We start from the raw sequence: 15,479 nt of genomic DNA on the forward strand, positions 1-15,479 counted from the left end.
CTAACAATCACCATCCTGCAAAGTGTCTCCTACAGTGTGCTGAATACCCTTGCTTCCATAGAAGTTCTTAGTCCAATGGCTACTGAAGCTGCTAACAGCTTTTGCATTGCAGTAAGGCTAAGAGATCTAAAATATCTTGTAGGACTCACTCCATTTGTCCAGCTTGTGTATTGGTGTATTTTGTATTCTGCAAAGCCAATGCTTTTAGAGCAGAGGTTTAGGGAACCTGTATCTGTCTCTGATTTTTAAGTCCTCAGTGGGCAAAACTGCTTTTGAATTCAGGACTTCTTTTTATTATCCTTACCTGTTTGATTTTTTAGGCACTGCACTCATAAACATGAATAAACATACACAACATGTCTAATTGCTCCAGAGATTTGCCTTTGGAGGCTTTGACCAAATTTTGGAGAAGTACAAAAAAGTTTTAAACAATTGTTTTAATATTTCAGGATTGAGGGAACCAAAGGGGCAGCTGCCCTTAAAATTGAATCTACTGCCAGGCAAGATGCTGCATGGTATACTGCTACTGCTATCAATAAAGCTGGGCGGGACACTACTCGGTGCAAAGTAAATGTTGAAGTTGAACATGCAGAACCTGAACCAGAAAGGAGATTAATAATTCCAAAAGGAACTTACAAAGCCAAGGAGATTGCAGCACCAGAGTTAGAGCCTCTCCATTTGCGTTATGGCCAAGAGCAATGGGAGGAAGGAGATCTCTATGACAAAGAAAAGCAACAGAAACCATTTTTTAAGAAGAAGCTTACATCTTTAAGGCTCAAGCAATTTGGACCAGCTCACTTTGAGTGCAGGCTTACACCAATTGGTGACCCAACCATGGTGGTGGAGTGGTTGCATGATGGCAAACCCTTGGAAGCAGCTAACAGACTCCGCATGATCAATGAGTTTGGGTACTGTAGCCTTGACTATGGAGTAGCCTATTCCAGAGATAGTGGAGTGATCACTTGCAGGGCAACTAACAAATACGGTACAGACCATACCTCTGCTACTCTGATTGTGAAGGATGAGAAAAGCCTTGTGGAAGAATCCCAGTTGCCGGAAGGCAGAAGAGGACTGCAGCGAATTGAGGAGTTAGAAAGAATGGCCCATGAGGGTGCTCTTCCTGCAGTTGCACTGGACCAAAAGGAAAAACAAAAACCAGAACTTGTTTTGGTTCCAGAACCTGCAAGAGTTCTGGAAGGTGAAACAGCACGATTCCGCTGCCGTGTGACTGGCTATCCTTTGCCCAAGGTCAACTGGTACCTCAATGGGCAGCTCATCCGTAAGAGCAAAAGGTTTAGACTCCGTTACGATGGAATCTACTACCTGGATATTGTGGACTGCAAATCATATGACACGGGAGAGGTGAAAGTCACTGCAGAGAATCCAGAAGGCTTTATTGAACATAAGGTGAGACTCGAGATCCAGCAGAGGGAAGACTTCAGATCTGTTCTTCGTCGTGCTCCTGAACCCAAACATGAGCCTGTAGTGACAGAGCCTGGAAAACTTCTCTTTGAGGTACAGAAGGTAGACAAACCTGCAGAGACAACAACCAAAGAAGTGGTGAAACTGAAAAGGGCTGAAAGAATCACTCATGAGAAGCTTTCAGAGGAATCTGAAGAGCTGCGTAGTAAATTCAAGCGTAGAACAGAAGAGGGCTATTATGAAGCCATCACTGCTGTAGAACTTAAGTCTCGCAAAAAAGATGAATCATATGAAGAACTGTTAAAAAAGACAAAAGAAGAACTTCTTCACTGGACCAAAGAGATCCCAGAGGAAGAGAAGAAGGCACTTCCTCCTGAAGGCAAAATCACCATTCCAGCATTCAAACCAGAGAAGGTTGAGCTTAGTCCAAGCATGGAGGCTCCCAAGATATTTGAACGAATTCAAAGCCAGACTGTAGCCCAGGGGACAGATGCACACTTCCGTGTGAGAGTGGTGGGAAAACCAGACCCAGAGTGCCAGTGGTTCAAAAATGGTGTGCAGATTGAAAGGACTGATCGTGTGTATTGGTACTGGCCTGAAGATAATGTTTGCGAATTAGTCATCAGAGATGTGACTTCTGATGATTCTGCCAGCATCATGGTGAAAGCAGTCAATATAGCTGGTGAAACTTCAAGCCATGCTTTCCTGTTAGTACAAGGTAAATTAAATTCTCTTACTTTTATCATAGTGTGTTAAGTCTATATGGCCAGTGCACTGTTGATTCATTGCATATTGTTTTACAGCCAAGCAGTTAATCAACTTCACCCAGAAGTTACAAGATGTTGTTGCTAAAGAGAGAGACTCCATGGCAACATTTGAATGTGAAACATCAGAACCCTTTGTCAAAGTGAAATGGTTTAAGGATGGAATTGAGATTCATTCTGGAGACAAATACAGGATGCACTCAGACAGAAAGGCTCATTTTCTTTCTGTACTAGCAATTGAAACGTCTGATGCTGATGACTACAGCTGTGCACTGGTAGAAGATGAATCTATCAAAACTACTGCAAAGCTTACTGTTGAAGGTAAGCAGTATGAAACTTAGCACCATGCAGTACTGCTGAAGTGAAATTGGCTTCAGGAAGAAATAAGAGAGTTTAAACTGATGTCTAACATACCAAGGAGTGTTCCAGCTGCCTTCATGTTCTCAGAATCCAGTATGAAAGTTTGCATCTATATTTATGTAAAATGGTTACACCACGTATATATTTTAATTTCCTTAGGCTCATTTAATAAGAAATTTTTCATCATGGATATCTAATCAAGCTTATTCATTAATGTAATTACTTTTGACTGTAGGTACTCTGGTTGAGTTCATTAAAGAACTTGAGGATGTTGAAGTACCAGAATCCTTCTCAGGTGAACTTGAATGTGAGATTTCCCGAGAAGACGTGGAGGGGAAATGGTATCATGGCGATGTTGAACTGGCCTCTACTCATAAATATGTGATTGCATCCCGCCGTGGTCGCCAAATCCTCACTATTAGAGATGTTAATAAAGATGATCAAGGAGAGTATAGCTTTGTTGTTCATGGAAAAAGGACTCACTGCAAACTGAAGATGAAACGTAAGCATTTCTAATACTTATATTGTCTCTATATTATAGATTTTCCATATTATAGCATACATTATAGCTATATTACTGTATGCCATATTGCCTTGATATTCAATATTCTGCTTCTCTTCTATGAGGATTAATTAAGTTCATTTCATTCCACAGCTCGTCCCATGGCTATTCTTCAAGGACTTACTGATCAAAAAGTTTGTGAGGGAGATATTGTACAACTTGAAGTTAAAGTCTCCCTAGAAAATGTGGAAGGTGTCTGGATGAAAGATGGTCATGAAATTCAATCGAGTGATCGTATTCACATTGTGTTGGATAAACAGTCACACATGTTGCTGATAGAAGATGCAACAAAGGAAGATAGTGGAACTTATTCTTTTAGTGTTCCCGATCTTGAACTGTCAACCACTGGAAAGATCACAGTGTACAGTAAGTCATTATCATGATTTTGAAGGAGTGTTTGATTTTTGGATCCTTAAGGATTGCTTCTTAAAGGCATAGTTTTTTCACAATGAATATTTTTCATCTTCACAGGTGTGGAAATAGTGGTGCCTCTAAAAGATGTTCACGTAGTTGAAGGAACAAAAGCTATCCTCGAATGCAAAGTTTCAGCACCTGATGTGTCTTCTTCTAAGTGGTACCTAAACGATCATCAGATAAAGCCTGATGAACGTGTACAAGCTGTATGTAAAGGCACTAAACAGAGGCTAGTACTTACCAGAACCCACGCATCAGATGAAGGACGTTTTAAGCTGATGGTTGGCAAAGTTGAAACAAGCTGCAATGTCACAGTTGAAAGTAGGTTTCCTTTAAGATGCACAGTCATTTGTGAAATTATTTCTTTAAATACAAAACTGTGAAAGCAACCAATATATTTGTCACATTTCTTTTTATAGAAATTGAGATTATTAGAGGTCTTCATGACATCACCTGCACTGAAACACAGAACGTGTCCTTTGAGGTCGAGCTCTCCCATTCAGGGATTGATGTAATTTGGCATTTCAAAGGCCAAGAAATCAAGGCTGGTCCTAAATATAAAATTGAAGCACATGGCAAAATATATAAATTGACAGTGGTGAAGATGATGAAAGATGATGAAGGAGAATATGTATTTTATGCTGGAGAGAAGAAAACATCTGGAAAGCTTATAGTAGCAGGTTAGTAGGGTTAAAGTCCAAGATTTTTATTTCACTGTGCTTTAAAAACAATGCTCAATATACTGTATTTTGTAAAATAATAACTAGGATAGAAGTAAGAAGCATCTTTTTGTGACGTTCAGGTCACATTGTGTTCTTGATTTTTCACAGAACTCATAATGCAAATTAGGGCAAAGAATTCTAATATTAACTTTTCATGTGGTTGCATTTCTGTATGAGGGAAAGTTGAACAGCAACACAACAAAACCACGTGCTTTTGCTTCTCAACAGGTGGAGCCATTTCAAAGCCTCTCAGTGACCTTACTGTGGCTGAATCCCAGACAGCAGTTTTTGAATGTGAGGTGGCAAATCCAGAATCAGAGGGCCAGTGGCTAAAAAATGGAAGACCATTAGCTATGACAGATCAGTATCGTGCTGAATCTGATGGTGCAAAGAGAAGGCTCAATATCCCTGTCACAAAACTGGATGATATGGGCGAATATAGCTATGAAATAGCAAGCTCAAAGACATCTGCCAAACTGAAGGTCGAAGGTCAGTATTTTTATATAACTAACTGATGTCTTTAAGACTCAGTCCAACATCACTAACTGTGTCTTCGATCAGGCCCTAAAATGCGAGCATAGTTGGCTTCATTTTTCGAAAATGTTTTTATATTATGAGGCGCTTTCTGAGGTAGCAAACATACTGCATTTTGGAGTCGCCTAATTTGGAATTTAGTATGGTATTTTAATAAAAACACATTTTATTCAAGGCACTGGCTATCAGATCGAAATTCACCCTTTGCTAGTTGTGTAGTAAACATATTAAATAAAAACATTCCCATTTCTCATAGACGCCACAAGTAAATGTTTCTTTTTGTTTTCTGAGCATACCGCTTTGGTGGAAACCATATAAATCAGAACATACATACCATATTTTAAAATGAAGCACCATGATTCAGTTTTATTAAGGTTATTATATTTACTATTAATTTTTAATTTTGCTCTGTTTTGTAAACTTTTATTTTTTATTTTTTTTTTTTTTTTCCCTAGCTGTTAAGATAAAGAAGACACTGAAGAACTTGACTGTGACAGAAACACAGGAGGCAGTTTTCAGTGTAGAACTGACCCACGCAGATGTGAAAGGAGCTCTGTGGATCAAAAATGGTGTTGAACTTGAATCAAATGACAAATATGAAATTTCAGTGAAAGGAACTGTTCACACACTGAAAATCAAACACTGTGTTATCACTGATGAGTCTGTTTATAGCTTTAAGCTTGGAAAGATAGGAGCAAATGCCAGACTTCATGTGGAGAGTAAGTCAATCTGGTTTGAATATGTGCTTTAATGTGTGGTTTGAGATTCAAATCAAACACACTGCTGAATCTTGCTCATTTGTTTCCTCAAGCTGTTAAGATCATCAAAAAGCCAAAGGATGTGACTGCTTTGGAAAATGCTGTTGTCTCCTTTGAACTGAGTGTATCCCATGATACTGTACCAGTCCGATGGTTCCACAAAAATGTTGAGCTTAAACAAAGTGATAAATACAAGATGATCTCTCAAAGGAAAGTTCACAAGCTTATGCTGCATAACATATCTCCTGCTGATGCTGGGGAATACACAGCTCTTGTTGGTCAAATTGAGTGTAAAGCAAAACTGTTTGTGGAAAGTAAGTACCATAAGTTTTTAATAAAGTAATTATATTAATTGCTACACCACATCATATTGAACAACTTGACCTGACACTTTGTAGCCTGTTACCCTTGTTTGTTTGTTTGTTTGCAGTCTTCCACACATACTGACTTGAAAAAAATATTTTCTTTTGTCTTTTTCTTTTTTTTAACTCCTTTCAGCCCTACACATCACAAAGACCATGAAAAATATTGAGATCCCTGAGACCAAAACTGCCTCTTTTCAATGTGAAGTTTCTCATTTCAATGTGCCTGCTGTCTGGCTGAAAAATGGTGTGGAGATTGAAATGAGTGAAAAGTTCAAAATAGTGGTCCAGGGGAAACTCCATCAGCTCAACATCATGAACACAAGCAGTGAAGATTCTGCGGAATACACGTTTGTCTGTGGAAATGACAGAGTCAGTGCAACTCTGACTGTAAAACGTATGTAAAACTGAAATGGACCAGAATATTTTACAGTTACCAATAACAGAGTTTGTGTTAATACATGCACTTGGTGCCACCCAGAGAAAACCTGCACTGTTGTAGAGCTATTTTCAAATAACCCTAGACAGCCTCAGTTACATTTTTAAAAGAGATCTAGAAGCTGTGAACTTGAAAGTCAGATCTTGGCTTCTTCTGTTTAGACCAACATGCCTAAATGCCAAGTTGCCATAGGAGACAGAGTTTGGATTCTGATGTCATTCAGAAGTTTGGGGAAATTTAATTGTAGTATTGATTCTGGACACAGAATATTCCTTTTAATATTACCAAAAATCAGAATCTGTCTTAAAGAATTTCAGCCATCTCTGATCTAGTTAATATGTGTTTAAAATAAAGCAAAACAGAACAAAAAACCCCAAACCGTGTCCATTTCTTTTCTTTTAGCCATCCTTATTACTTCCATGCTAAAAGACATCAATGCTGAAGAGAAAGATACAATAACTTTTGAAGTTACTGTTAACTATGAAGGTATCTCATATAAATGGCTAAAGAATGGGGTAGAAATAAAATCGACTGATAAATGCCAGATACGAACAAAGAAGCTCACACACTCCCTCTCCATAAGGAATGTGCATTTTGGTGATGCTGCAGAATACACTTTTGTTGCTGGAAAGGCAGCTTCGTCAGCTACTTTATATGTGGAAGGTATTTGCCCTCTTGATCTGTATATTTAGTTACTTTTAGTGGCTTAAATATCGTCATGGTACTCATTCTACTTTTTTGTGCCCTAGCTCGTCACATTGAATTTAGGAAGCATATTAAAGACATCAAGGTTGTGGAGAAGAAGAGGGCTATTTTTGAATGTGAAGTTTCAGAACCTGACATTCAGGTCCAGTGGATGAAGGATGGACAAGAACTCCAGATTGGCGACAGGTAAATTATTGCTTCTACACCATATTCACTTTTGTTATATATTTTCCCTCAAGAAGTAACTTGATCATTTGCTTTTCTGATTTGCTTAGGATGAAAATTCAGAGAGAGAAGTATGTCCATCGTCTCATCATTGCTTCCACAAGAATGTCTGATGCTGGCCAGTACACTGTAGTAGCAGGTGGAAACACATCCAGTGCCAATTTGATAGTGGAAGGTCGTGACATTCGTATCAGAAGTGCCCGTAAAGATATTCAGGTATGGCCTATAATAAATATTTCATAACTTCGTCACTCAAAGAATAATGCAAAGGAAGACCAACAATATCTAATCAGCAAGAGTCGTAACACAAAAATGTGTAAAAAGGTCAGGACCTTCTTCTAGGAAACTGGAATGTGGGACCATCTGTATAAATAGAGGCTTCTTTTCTAATATTTATTCTACTTGTTCAAAGGTAATTGAGAGACAAAGAGCTGAAATTGAATTTGAAGTCAACGAAGATGATGTTGAACCACAGTGGTACAAGGACGGTATTGAGATCAACTTCCAATATGAGGAAAGATACAGTTACGTGGTGGAAAGGAGAGTTCATCGAATGACCATATTTGAAACCACTTACTCTGATGCTGGAGAATATACATTTGTTGCAGGACGTAATAGGAGTTCTGTTGTTCTCTATGTGAATGGTAGGTGTCCCTGCAAACAATGCTTTGACTGTATTTATTACTCTGTGTTTTTCTGATTTCTGTATAGCTTTTCTAGAATTCTAACTCTCAAAGTTAAAAATAAAAATCCAAACAGAATCTTGTGTCCGGAACACTACCAAAATCCTCATGTACCTGGATGTTTCTTGCTCTACTGAAATAGCTGGCTAGCTGATGAAAATGCTATAGCAGTTCTTTTCCTCACTGTATTTATTTGGACCAGGACATGCTCAAGTCCAAATAAGGCTGATTTGTTCATACGGACAAATATGCCTTCCCAGAGGGATCAAGCTAATAATTCTGGGACACATTTTACCAGAAAACACGTCAACAGAGCTAATTCTGCTAGATCATTCCCCTGTATCAAGGAAAATGGCAGACTTTCATGGACATGCAACACTGGAAATAATATTTTAAAAATAAAATTTCCCTGCTAACATTTTTGAATGTTTGATAAATATCAATAACGAGATTTCTCTCTTTCCTTTCTCCCCTTCCATTTTCCTGTCCCAATTTGCAGCTCCAGAGCCACCCCAGATTATTCAGGAGCTAGAGCCAACCACTGTGGAGTCTGGCAAACCTGCCCGGTTCTGTGCTATGATATCAGGCAAACCCCAGCCCAAAATTTCCTGGTACAAAGATGATCAACAGCTTTCTCCAGGTTTCAAGTGCAAATTTCTTCATGACGCACAAGAATATACTCTATTGCTGATTGAAACTTTCCCTGAAGATGCAGCAGTGTACACCTGTGAAGCAAACAATGACTATGGAGTTGCCAGAACTTCAGCTTCTCTTTCAGTAGAAAGTGAGTTTCCTGTGCTCATAACAATGTGTTATGAAATGAGATTGTCAACATGTGTGTGCTCTTCACCTTTAAAAATGACTTATTTTTTTTTTTTCTCAACCTTTAGTCCCAGAAGTTGTTTCTCCTGAGCTAGAAGTGCCAGTGTATCCACCTGCTGTCATGGTACCACTACGTGATGCTGTTACTTCTGAGGGACAGTCTGCTCGTTTTCAGTGCAGAGTTACAGGGACAGGTGGGTTTAAAGAAATCCTGTACATCTTTTCATCTCTCAGAATTTTTCATCTTGAACTCAGAAAAAATGAAACAGTAAATGTGCTGGGATCAGTCTTGCCCTGGAAGTACAGTTATTCGATACACACACAGAGCAAAGTGTTGTTCACTGACAACTGTCAGTCAAGCAGGTCATTTGTCAAAGATGTCATTGAGCATGGAAGTTATAAACTGTCGTCAACATTAAGTGTTTCTAAAAATAAGGTCTGTTTCAAAAAAATTTGTCTTTGGAATTTTCTCATCATTTCAAATGCTAGCTGAGGTTGGAAAACTGTCAGTGAGTAAAGTGTGGCATTTTAAAACACAGAGTAACCTTTTGTGTGTAGATTTTCCTTAAATAAGTTTGCTAGTTTTAGTTACATAGAATATCATTCTACAATTAAAATAATTCTTCCCAAGCTAACACAAAATCAAATAAAACTAACTTTCTTCACTTCAATAAATGACTTTGAGTATGAATAGTAGTGGAATATTCACGAGTCACTTTTTTAAAATGACACTTTCCCTGATTTTAGTAGTAGCAAAATATTTTTAAATGTATACATTAAGAGAGGAAAAGAAAAGTTATTTTTACTGAGGAATATAGCAGCACTAGAATCAGTTTTCCCAGACAAATATTTTCAATGCAAAAATCAAAACTTAAAGCAATATGTAGCCCACTTTCCACTGATCATACATTACCAAAGTAACACAAGACACATTTAAACTTGACATTAAGACTTCTGATAGGTATAAATAGTAGTGTTTACTTACTAGTCTAATATAGGAACACACATTTTTTTCTTCTTTCTGTTCCTTGAGCAGATCTGAAAGTCTCTTGGTACAGCAAAGAGAAAGAGATCAAGCCATCGCGATTTTTTAGAATGACTCAATTTGAAGACACTTACCAGCTGGAGATTGCTGAAGCTTATCCGGAGGATGAAGGAATCTATACCTTTGTGGCTAGTAATTCTGTAGGCCAAGTGACAAGCACTGCTACCTTGAAGTTAGAAGGTATGGTGTGCAATTAAAGAAGGTGTCTTATTTAAGTCATGTTCCAATACTAATCTTAATATACACTGGTAATTATATGTGAGTCGTTGTCTGTCCTGTTGTCTATTAACTCAATTAATTGCTACCATTTACAATGTCCACAGCATACATTTATGTCTCTAAAATACAGGTCACGCACAGAAAACTTATTCCACAATTTTTCAATGTTCCATGCACCTCATGTTTTCATTCTCTCCAGTCTTAGAGTCTGTCATGCATCAAACATGGTAGAAACCTTATTTCTGATATAAGTGCTTTGCTTACACATTCTTTGATTTGACTGTGAGGATAATCTAATAAGAGTTCTTGTATAAAATTAATTACTTTGAAAGTGTTTGAAAACGTGTTAAACTTGAGCAGCTGCAAAGAAACAGTTTACATTCATATGAATTGATGAAACATTGACCAAAGTTTTAGAACAGAAATATTGTCTGGAGAATTTGCTATTTAAATGCTGTATTGTCCTTGATATTATTTAACCATAAATATTTTGTTTTCTTTTTGCAACAGATTTTATAAATGATGAATTAGAATAATTCATGCTGTTAAGTTGTAAGTTAGAAAAACAATCTTGAATGAGAGAGAAAATTTATTATAGTGTAGGGTAAGAAATTAAAAGTTGACATGCTTCTTTTCAGGATTTAAAAAGGTTGAAGAAGTTACATCAGAGTCCCATTGGCATGTTTCTTCATCTGTTTCACTTAAGGAGGAATCTATTGGCCAAAGGCCCACCTTTATCCAGCCTATTTCAAGCTGCAGGGTATGCAGTGGGGAGTCAGTCAGATTTCAAGCCAGAGTCTCTGGCATGCCCAAACCAAAAATCCAGTGGTTTCATAATCAACAACTCATGTTGCCCACAAAAGACTTAGTTTTCCACTTTGATGAGTCTACAGGCACAGCTATACTGATAATAGTAGATGCTTTCTTAGAGCATGCTGGCCAATACTCTTGCAAGGCAAGAAATAGTGCTGGAGAAACAACTTGCACAGCTACACTTACAGTGACTGCAGAAGGTAAAGCCCCATTTTTACTTCAAAGGGATGCAGTTTGTTGTATATCACACTTTCATGCTGTTACTAATTATCATCTTTCCTTGTTTTACACCTCTTCTTTACTATCTACTGTTAGTAGTACCTACCCTCCGTAACCTAGCCGTTCTCATTTCTTTTGTTTAAGCTGTAACATTTGAAAATTTGTAAACTTGTATCTTGGTATAGGTCAAAGAATGGAATAATTTTACTGAAGGTATTCAGATTTTTAAAACAAGTAATTAACTGATCTTTATAGTATCAACTGGCGTATTTTGCCCTATCCTGTAGGGAAAAAAAAAAAAAAAACAAAAAACCTCCTTAAAAAATTCCATAATAAGTTTCCAATACTAAAATGGACAACTTTAGTGAAAGAGACAAGTATCAACTGCATGACTACTTTAGGCATCACTTGTCATTCATATATGTGAATGGATAATCTTTGTGTCAAGAGCATAATGGCATAATGCATCTGGCATGCTGAGTTTTCAAATGAAGGTCATTCATTTTCATCTTCCATGCTGTTTGATTTTGTTCAGAACATGGCCCAGTAAAGTACTTTAGACACTAATGTTGTTGTTATTTTTGTTACTTGATTACACAGTGCAAGCCCTAGATAGGCAGAGTTCTGGGAAAGATGTAAAAGAGTCTATCCGGTCACAGGCTATATCACAACTTCATGTCGCTCCTCTCACAAAGAAGAACATTAAAACTTATCAAAAAGAATTTAAATCAGTGCAACAGCCATCACAGGAATTGGGTGTGCAGGTTTTTGAAAGTTTATCAAAAAGTTTGACTATGAAGGCTACATCAGTTGAAGAAATGGAAGCCACGCACACAACAATCCTTTCCCAAACATCTCAGAGCACCAGAATCTCTATGGCCACTGCTCGGGAGATGAAAGGTGTCCCTCCAAAGATTCTCTTGCAGCTCAGAGACCTAACTGTGAAATGTGGTGACACTGCTCAGTTCGTATGTGGCTTAGAAAATGAATTATTCTCTGAGTTTCTTTGGACTCATGAAGGTGAAAGGATAGAAGTGTCTGAAAAACTGAAGATATCACAAAATGGAAATGTCCTGATGCTCACAATCCTAAATGCCCAGTTGACAGATCAAGGACTGTACAGATGTACTGTGTATAATGATTACGGAGGGACAACAACTGCTGCAATATTAACAGTCAAAGGTGGTTATCTGACTTTTAACATTATGACTTACCTTTTGCAACTTCTTTATCACTGCCTGCGCCTCACTCATATTTCCTTTATTATCAGTATTTAATTGAGAAAGCTCCACTTTGGGTTTTTCCCTCCACATTTAAAGCTCTATTCATAAGTGGCATGTAGTACCGGAAATATAGCATTGTAACTTCATGCCTCTTGCTATCAAGTCACAGTTGTCCGAGGCTTATTCTCCTCATATCCTTCACGATATGCAGTGAGATGTAAAGCAAAACAGGTTGGAAGGAATTTTTACAATTTGAGAATTCCTGAAGCTGGAAGATAAGAATGTCAGATAAGCAATGTTGAACTAGATACCTGGTCTTTCAAATATTATGGCTCCAGCTTGTTTCCAGTAAATCCAAGGTTCCAATTCCAAAGTTAACAATATAGCTCAATTTATTTAAAAGGGTTAATGAGTGCAAGTATTGTATTACTGAACTAATTAATTGTCTTCTACCCTTCACTCTCCCTGAGATATAAATATTTATTTTTGCTAAGACTCCTGCCACTTCTTCCTCACATGAGCATATTAAAATGTTAGTAGTGTTACCTCTAGTGAAGACCTAAAAATGTATTATCACCGCACTGGACAGGTGATAGTATTTCTGCTGAGCTCAAAAGAGCAGAAAACTAAGATGAATAATGAGGAAGCCATTTATCCTATTGATTTGGTTCTTGAGAGTGAAGAAAGAAACTGCAGTATATGAGCTGTTCAAAGCACTTACCATCATCTTCTGCTGCTACTTTCTAAATTGAGGCTCTCAATTTAAAGATGTATTAGGCATTACAGACCGTGTCTTGGTCCCATGAAAGTCCAATAGGCTTAACTGGTACATAGAATTAAGCCAGCAGGAACAGAGCTCTTAAATGTGTAAGCATTCACATTTAATAGTGTTGTTGTAGCACTAAAGTGCTGGACATTCTTTCAATACTAATTATTGTTTTCTCCCCCCAACCCCCCAATATTATAAGGATATTTTTTATTCCTGCAAAATATCTGTTCTAATCCTTTTCCTAACTTTATTCTTACCTAGCAAAAGAAGCACAAGCCAAAGCAGTAACAAAAGTTACCCTTGAATCAGATACTAAAAGCTTTAAAGCAGCCAAAGATATTCAGTTTAAACAATCTGAAGTTAAGCAAGAATCTTCCAAGAAAACCTCAAGCTTATTTGTATCTACATCCCAAAGACCATATGAAACTGAGAAGCAAAGGAACAGAGTCTACTATCCTGATGTAGTGCCATGTGAAGACATTACTGAAACTGATGCCAAAGCACCAGAGTTTCTTGAAACTCTGCCTTCAGAAACCACTGTAAAAGAAGGAGATGATGCATTACTCTTTTGCATAATGAAGGGTGTTCCTACACCTTGTGTGGTCTGGCTGTACAATCAGCTAATAGTTGAGGAGTCTGCAATGTGTTCCTTAAAACATGATGGTCCACTGTGCAGTTTAAGATTGTTCAAAGTTGGTCAGAACCAGAAGGGTATATACAAGTGCAGAATAGTTAATCCTGCAGGACAAGCCGAGTGCAGCACTCATCTGAGAGTGACAGGTTGGCAACTGCATGTTCCTTCCAAGTGTCAATTCCTCGTGCATAGCGTCATTGCATTCCAGTACGTTCATTCCCTGGGAGATGATAAAGAACAAGAAGCATCTCATTAGTCTGTGGATTGTTGAATGTTCTCTTCAGGGATTTAAGGCATGATAAAGGCATGTTACATTAGAAACTCCCCCACTCTGCAAAAAAGAAATCAGATTTTATAGGAAACTGTACATTGCAAACAAGTTTGAAAACATTTTATTACTCTGTTCTCGAAATTTGTCAAGTGTTTGAATTGTTTGGCATGCATTTATGTGTGTGTATGTATGAATTTTACTACATAAACTGTTGGTTGACATATATAACTACTGTAGCTTAAAAGTATTTGTCTTTTTATTCTAGCTCCTGAAAAAATTATTCATGAGAAGCTTGAGGAAGAGATTGAAATGGAAGTGAAAGGTACCGTCACCAATGATGTTACACTGAATAATTAGTACTAGTAATTAGTAACATTGTGAAAAGCTTTTATCTGCTTACACATAGTGTCTGATGGGGAAAGAAAGACACACTTTAAAGCATATTGGAACATGTTGCATGTTTGTTTTGATATGCAAAGGGTTACCTGCATTATAAGGTTATTTAAGTTTTAAAATATGTTTAAAACTTCAAAATTATAATTTTGCAGCAATATTCTTAACTTTTACTTCATGCTTTACAGCTGTTCACAGAGCTTTTATTTGTTCAATTTCCTTTTGAATGCATGGAACAGTTTACTTCAGAAGGAAGTTACACAAATCTTACTCATTGTTTTCAAACAAGTTAGCAACCTAACATTAATCAGTTCAGTGGACACTATTGGATGGATAAAGTATACCAGAAAACATTTGTTGTTTAGGATACGTGAAAGCTGTACATTCCCATTGATTCCTTGCATTTTTTTTACATACATTAATTCATCATTATACATCTCTTACCCTGGCTTGCAGATAGCATACGTGGTTCATGTTGCTTGCTTTTTCCCTGTGCATAACACTGTGAAGTTAGTGGCTGTATTAGTTCGAATAAACGCCTTCTCATTTCGTGTTAGCTAATTACTTACTTTTTTTTAATATCTTTCAAAATATTTTTTCTCAATTGTTTGAACATTTAATCTACAAACAGAAGGGTCAGAAAGGGCGTTTATTCTACTGTCTGCAAGTCAGGTAAGAGTTTCTTCTTTGCCACCCAAAGATGCGCAGCTTTTCCAGGCAGCAAAAACATACACGCAGAAGAACGTGTTATTTTGAAATTCATTTTTGCTTGTTCAAGAAGAAATTTCAACAGTCTGAAGAAAGAACAGACAACGAACGATTTTCGTGTCAATCTTTAAAACAGAGCAAGGCGTTGCGTTTATTCGAACAAATATGGTGAGTGAATTACTTTTTTTTCCTGGGTGTGTGATGAAATCTGTTGCATGCCCATTTTTTATTTCAATATATTGCTATTTCATTATTTTCATATGGCAGGCAGAGTTTGGTGTGTTGTAACCTAGTCTCTTTCTCTTGCAGAGCCGCACAGCAAGGCGAACCTCGAGGGACCTGGCACAGTGGCGGTGCTGACTTGCCCCAAAAACCGTAAACCCACCTTCACGCAGGGCCTCAAGTGTAGGTCT

At 37.5% G+C, this 15,479-nt stretch overlaps 1 protein-coding gene across 1 annotated transcript in view; it reads left to right on the top strand.

Annotated features, from left to right (window-relative positions):
- TTN (titin) overlaps nucleotides 1-15,479 on the top strand; it is a gene marked incomplete at both ends in the record, with an annotated part of 239,913 nt that overhangs the window by 23,705 nt on the left and 200,729 nt on the right. The window contains 18 exons of the mRNA XM_080346387.1: nucleotides 450-2,140; nucleotides 2,226-2,507; nucleotides 2,782-3,048; nucleotides 3,202-3,474; nucleotides 3,580-3,843; nucleotides 3,942-4,202; nucleotides 4,473-4,733; nucleotides 5,234-5,497; nucleotides 5,590-5,850; nucleotides 6,035-6,295; nucleotides 6,740-7,000; nucleotides 7,087-7,228; nucleotides 7,318-7,483; nucleotides 7,680-7,911; nucleotides 8,450-8,734; nucleotides 8,841-8,966; nucleotides 9,809-9,997; nucleotides 14,231-14,287. Coding sequence (XP_080202513.1) covers nucleotides 450-2,140; nucleotides 2,226-2,507; nucleotides 2,782-3,048; nucleotides 3,202-3,474; nucleotides 3,580-3,843; nucleotides 3,942-4,202; nucleotides 4,473-4,733; nucleotides 5,234-5,497; nucleotides 5,590-5,850; nucleotides 6,035-6,295; nucleotides 6,740-7,000; nucleotides 7,087-7,228; nucleotides 7,318-7,483; nucleotides 7,680-7,911; nucleotides 8,450-8,734; nucleotides 8,841-8,966; nucleotides 9,809-9,997; nucleotides 14,231-14,287 — 5,543 coding nt within the window. The remainder of the gene's footprint in view (nucleotides 1-449; nucleotides 2,141-2,225; nucleotides 2,508-2,781; nucleotides 3,049-3,201; nucleotides 3,475-3,579; nucleotides 3,844-3,941; nucleotides 4,203-4,472; nucleotides 4,734-5,233; nucleotides 5,498-5,589; nucleotides 5,851-6,034; nucleotides 6,296-6,739; nucleotides 7,001-7,086; nucleotides 7,229-7,317; nucleotides 7,484-7,679; nucleotides 7,912-8,449; nucleotides 8,735-8,840; nucleotides 8,967-9,808; nucleotides 9,998-14,230; nucleotides 14,288-15,479) is intronic.

Source organism: Nesoenas mayeri (genome assembly GCF_963082525.1).
Source record: "Nesoenas mayeri genome assembly, chromosome: 6".
Lineage (NCBI taxonomy): Eukaryota > Metazoa > Chordata > Aves > Columbiformes > Columbidae > Nesoenas > Nesoenas mayeri.